At 59.4% G+C, this 5423-nt stretch overlaps 1 protein-coding gene across 1 annotated transcript; it reads right to left on the reverse strand.

The window, feature by feature from the left end:
* Window positions 1–1068: 1068 nt before the first annotated feature.
* Window positions 1069–5155, reverse strand: UNCX (UNC homeobox). Its single transcript, XM_058035836.1, has 3 exons — window positions 4906–5155; window positions 3594–3769; window positions 1069–2085 (listed from the first exon to the last, which is right to left on the reverse strand). The coding sequence occupies exons 1-3, from the start codon at window positions 5153–5155 to the stop codon at window positions 1069–1071; spliced, it is 1443 nt and encodes a 480-aa protein (XP_057891819.1).
* Window positions 5156–5423: the final 268 nt, after the last annotated feature.

A 5423-nucleotide genomic window follows, 5' to 3' on the forward strand; every position in this document is an offset into this window, starting at 1 on the left:
GGTTGATAACACAGCAACATCAATATAAGCGACAGAACAATGAGGGATATCATTGAACATCTATCTTAATATAGCCAGCTACAAGAGGCCTGACAAAGAGAAAAAACCTCATGAAAATTCCGCCCCACGTATTCCCATCTCCGATCCAATATGCACACACACTCCCCCAGCTGCTGAGGCTATTATTTTCCAATTTCAATTTGACACCCCAGCCTTTCATGCTAATTCTATTATTGTAGGAAGTTTATGTGATTTCATATCACTAGAAATCGGTAATGTATAATAACCCTTTGGGCAAGAAACTGAATCCCCGCAGCAGCCACCGGGAAAATAATTACTTTCATATCAAAACTCTGCAGGAGCTGGCCGGGTCCCGTAGCCTGCAGCTCCTAACCTCGGATGGGAGGGGTGGGCACCGGGAGGCTATAAATGAATAAATTTGTTAAGCAATAAACACACACACGCACACACACAAAGAGGGCTTAAAGGAAAAAAAAAAAAAAAAAGGAAAAAAAATGTAAAAAAGAGAGGGAAGAGTCACACAGCCAGACCAGGCGGCAGCGAGTTTTAGAGCCTTTATTTATCAAAAATTTTACATATATAAATATTCTTAGACATTTTTGCATTTTACAAGGGTTCTGAGGAGTTCCGTTGTTGTCGCGGTACAGTTTGTCACACCACAAAGTCCAGCTGCTGCTAAGCTTTAACAAACAATTTTCCTTTTTTTTTTTTTTTTTTTTTGTTTTTACCCCGTTCTCTTTTTTTTTCTTTTTTTTTTTTTTTTTCTTAATCCTTTAAATATAAAACCCAAAAAGCTCTAACTGATCACCTGAATCGACCTGTGATAAACTCTAGGGAGACGAAGCGCCGCTCTCTCGGCTGGCGAGCAGCGGGCACGGCGGGGCAGCGCTTCCCCCGTTCCTCACGGGCGGCGGGCGCGGGGGTGCCGCTGACGTTCTCGGCTGCTTTTATTTTTGCTCTTTTTTTTTTTTTTTTTTTTTTTGTTCTACTTTACTTTTGTTGCGATTTTTTTGTTTGTTTGTTTGTTTCGTTTTTTTAGCCGCCCCTTCAGTCCATGTCCACCTCGTCGCCGTCGGCGGGGCCGCAGTCCGATGTGTCCCTGGCTGTGCTGGCGTCCCGCGCCCGGACCGGCGATTCGGGCCGGGGGAAGGTTCCGCCCTCGGCGGGGGCGGCGGCCGCAGGGTCCCCGTGTGCGGCTCCGGCCGGCGCGGGGGGCACCGAGCCCGCCGTGTCCGTGGGGCCGGGGCCGGGCTGGGCCCCCGCGGGCGCCGGCTCCGCTCCGCAGCCCGGCGGGCCGGGGTTGGCGGCGGGCAGCGGGGAGTCCCGGGGGGGCTGGCCGGCCTCGGGGCCCGGGCTGGCCTTGAGGGCGGTCTGCGGGACGAGGAAGCCCAGGGGCTGGGTGATGGGGTAGAGCAAGAAGTGTCCTTTGCCGATGAGGGTGCGGGGGGCGCAGGGGGGCAGGCTGGGGAAGTCCGGGGCGGCCTTGCGGCGGGGCGGCGAGTCGGAGAGCAGGCTCTCCACGCTGAACGGGTTGAGCTTGTGGAAGCTGCCGGCGCCTCGGGGCCCCCCCGCGCCCCCGCTGCCGTCCCCCGACGGGGCGGCCGCGCAGTCCTTGTCGGGCGGGCGCTGGAGCCGCCCGCTCCCGCTTCTTTGGCTGGGGTAGAAGGGCTCGGCCGTCTGCTCGCAGGTGCCGGGGGGCGGCTCGGAGGGGGCGGCGGCGGCGGGGAGCGGCGGATGGGGCGGCGGGGGCTGCCCGCGGGGCTTGGCCTCGGGCGGGGCGGGCGAGAGGCCTCCCCCGCCGCCGCTGTCGCTGTCGGAGCTGGGCGTGCTGTGGAGGGAGAGGGCGCTGGGAGAGTGCGGGTGGCGGCTTTGGCTTTTGAGCAGCTTCTTCTCGTGCTTTCTCTTCTTCTTCTCCATCTTCTCCAGCTCCTTCCGCGCGATCTCCTCGGGGTCCATGGGCTCCCCGCTGCACGTCGTGGGGTGCGAGTTGTGAGCCGGCCGCCCCGGGCCCTTCTTGGTGTTCTCTTTCTTTCTCCATTTGGCCCGGCGGTTTTGGAACCAGACCTACACACCGAACAACGAGAAGCAATTAACACCCAGCGCACCGGCCCCCCGCGGTGGCCGGGGCGGAGGGAGGGGGCGCAGGGGAGAAGCTCAGGCCTCCCTCGTCCACCCCTTGGAGGTGCCGGCAGCGCCCTTCCAGGAGCGGGGCCTCTGAGAAACGGAGAGCACGGGAAGGGGCAGGAAAAGATATCCACACTTCTTTAAAAGCGCAGGGGAAAAAAAACGAAAAGCAAGAAGGGGGTGCACACTCACGCACACACACGCTGCGCCCTGCCCGATCCGGAGGGATTCCACAGTCCCCCAGCTCTTCCCCGTGGCCGAGGGGTGCAGAAGCACCGATCGCTGGCCCGATTCCCCCGCAGCAGCACGGAAAATGCGGTAAACACAGCACAATGAGCGGCTGGAAGTGAGGGGGTACGGGGGGCACACGACGGACGGTGCCTCGCCCAGACGTGCGGAGTTCGGACCTCCTGCTCCTGCCGGGAGCCCGAGCAGAGGAGCCGGAGCAGCCCAAAATGGGGTTTGGTTGGGTTTGTTACAGACAGATCATAGGAGAGAAATTAAATTAAATCAAAACCTCTCCGCTCCGGCCCTGCTCCTGCCTGCCTTGGCAGGTCCCCTGTGTCCCCTCGCGTCCCTCCTCGCCCCTCGGGGCTGCCGGCAGCGCCTGTCCCGGCCGGAGCCCCGCGCCAATCCCGGTGCCCGACACCGGCTCCTTGCCCGGGCGGGCCCCGCAGGCTCCCCGAGCTCTGGGAGCGGATGGAAAAGCGGCTGCACGGACACGGTGCAGCAAAGCCCATGGAGGACCCGCGGACAACGGCGCTGCCCCATCCCGAGGCTCCCGTCCCCGGCTCCCGGGTGGATTTAAGGACGAACTCTCCGCACACGCAGCCCCCGCACGGCCGCGGGTTCCGGCGAGATGCGGGCCCGCAGCTCGGCCTCGCAGCCACCGCGGCACTGAACACACCCCGAGATCCAGCAGCCGCCCCGCAACCCCCCATCCATTTATTTTTTGGAAGACCCACTGAAGCAGATGGGCGCTTCCCCTCCCCGTCCCGCAGCGCCAAGGGCCTGAGCAGCTCGTTAAAATTAAGTTTTACAAGTTTTACACTCGCTCTCGATGCATCTACGAGCTTTATTGACATTCTCCAGCATACCCTGGCCCGTGATTAAGCCTCATATTTGCATGCTAATTTTCTCGCCCTTGACTCATTTAAGAAAAATGTTTACAGTGGAAAAACACACTAAAAAAAAATGTTAAGGGCAGCCAGGCTGGGTTGCTACTCTTCTCGTTTTGCAAGATTTAAAAAAATCGGGTATAAATAATAATAATAATAATAACGATAAATAAGACAGCAAAGAGCAGTGAAGGCAGGGAACAAAAGGGCCGGGAGGAGCGGCCCGAGCGCGCAGGGCCCGGCCCGGAGCGGGGTCCCAGGGGCCTCCCCGGGGACTGCTCGGCGCAAGGAGAGGGCAGGGGGGGACAGGAGGGGGGACGCGGTTTTTACCTGCACTCTGGACTCCACCAAGTCTAGCCTGAGAGCCAGAGCCTCTCGCATAAACACGTCCGGGTAATGACTCTCATTAAACGCCTTTTCCAGCTCCTCGAGCTGCCAGCCAGTAAAATTGGTGCGGGTTCGTCTTCTTTTACAGCCAGGACTTTCCTTGTCCGGGTCACCCGAGTCTGAAAAAGCAGAAATACCCTCAGATCCCTGGGAGACAGGCCTTCTCCCCCCCTCCCTGCCATTCACAGGAGCCTTTTAACTTTTGTGCTCGGTAGCGTTGGTAAAAGAGCGGGATTATTCACACACCTGCGCTAAAAATGGGGAGGAACCCGATCTGCCCTCGCCTCCTCCGAAAATGTACTTTACAGAACATTTATTCCTGAAGGAAGCTCTCCACAGGCACTCAGCTGGCAGAGAGAGAGAGAGAAGTTCCAATATTTGCTCCAACCACCAAAGGTTTCATTAAAAAAAAAAAAAATTAAAAATAAAAAAAAATAAAAGCCCTCCCCTCTTTCCCTTGCCCAGCCCCTCCGGAGCAGCGGCGTGGGGCACAGCTCACGGCCCCGTTCCACGCGGGACCCGGGTGCGGGGCGGCCCCTGGGCCTCCCGCAGTCCCCCCGAGCACGGGCGGCCGTGGGCTGGGATGTTCGCGGCCTCTCCGAGTACCTACAGCTCCAGGCTGGGGATTTTCCAGCCCCGGCTGCACCTCCCCTAATGTTTTCCGCCAGGTGTGGAAATGAAGGAAAAAAAATTCATAATAATAGTAATGATTAGAATAATTTGTGTTCAGTAGAGGTGCAGTGTGGGGCAGCTCCAGGCTCAACCAGAAGGATGTTGGGGCGACAGAATGTTTTAGTAGCTGAACAATAGCGGTGCCACAGGCCGGTGGGGAGGGAAGGAGGGAGAACGCTTCCCTTTGGTTAAATCGTATAAAAAATAATTATAAAAAAATAATTCTTACTCTCCATTTCCCAAACCCCAGCGATTACCGTTATTATTTTTATTATTATTATCTTTAACGGCACGATCCGAGCTGCCACACGATGAACTTCGCGGGGAGGCAGCGGGCCGGGCCCGCTATTGTTCAGGGCACACGCGTGGCCCCGCGCCGCTGGGAGCGGGGAGCGCCGCGGGCGCTCGGAGCGGGGCCGCCCGTCCCCTCGGGGGGCAGCACAGCCTCCCACCTGCCCCCCGACACCCCCAAACCCGCAGGTGAGGGCAGCGGGGCTGCGCGGGCGCGGTGCTGCTGCTGCTCCGCGCTGACAGCTCCGGGAGCAGCGCCGGGGGGACACCCGCGCCACGGGGCCGCTCCTACCTGCGAGCTTGAAGGGCTGGCTGTCCCCGCTGACCCCGCAGCCCGAGGGGATCAGCGGCGCCGGGTTGACCACAGAGGCGGCGCAGGAGCCGCTCAGTAATCCATCGATGGAGAAGGGCACGGAGGCGGCCGCCGACTGCAGCTGGTGGCCGGCCAGCTCGTAGACGTGGTGGTGGCCGAGCGGGTAAGGGAAGCCCACCATCCCCCCGAACTGGGCATGGGGATGCTCCAGGATGCGGCTGTCCATCATGGGGGCGGCTCTAGGGCGGGGGGTGCCGGCGGGGCTGGGGGCGCTGGCGGCGGGGCGGCTGGGGCCGGGGGTGCTGCTGGCCGAGGAGGCGGCGCGGCGAGGGGCTCATGCTGCAGGGCGCCGGGCGCTTTAACTTTATCAACATCAGGCTCCCAATAATTAGCTCAGGCTGGGGGAATTTGGGACCAATAAGAAACGTTAATCGGTCCTGACGTCAGAGACGTGCCAGTGTGGGGAGCAAACGTTTTCCATATCGATTGCTAATTAT

Source organism: Melospiza georgiana, chromosome 16 (genome assembly GCF_028018845.1).
Source record: "Melospiza georgiana isolate bMelGeo1 chromosome 16, bMelGeo1.pri, whole genome shotgun sequence".
Lineage (NCBI taxonomy): Eukaryota > Metazoa > Chordata > Aves > Passeriformes > Passerellidae > Melospiza > Melospiza georgiana.

Coding starts and splice junctions, on each gene's coding strand:
- UNCX (XM_058035836.1), bottom strand. CDS start 5,155: ATGATGGACAGCCGCATCCTGGAGCATCCCCATGCCCAGTTCGGGGGG. Junction 3,770..4,905: donor CCAGCCCTTCAAGCTCGCAG/GTAGGAGCGGCC, acceptor CTGCTTTTTCAG/ACTCGGGTGACCCGGACAAG. Junction 2,086..3,593: donor TGGTGGAGTCCAGAGTGCAG/GTAAAAACCGCG, acceptor TTCGGTGTGTAG/GTCTGGTTCCAAAACCGCCG.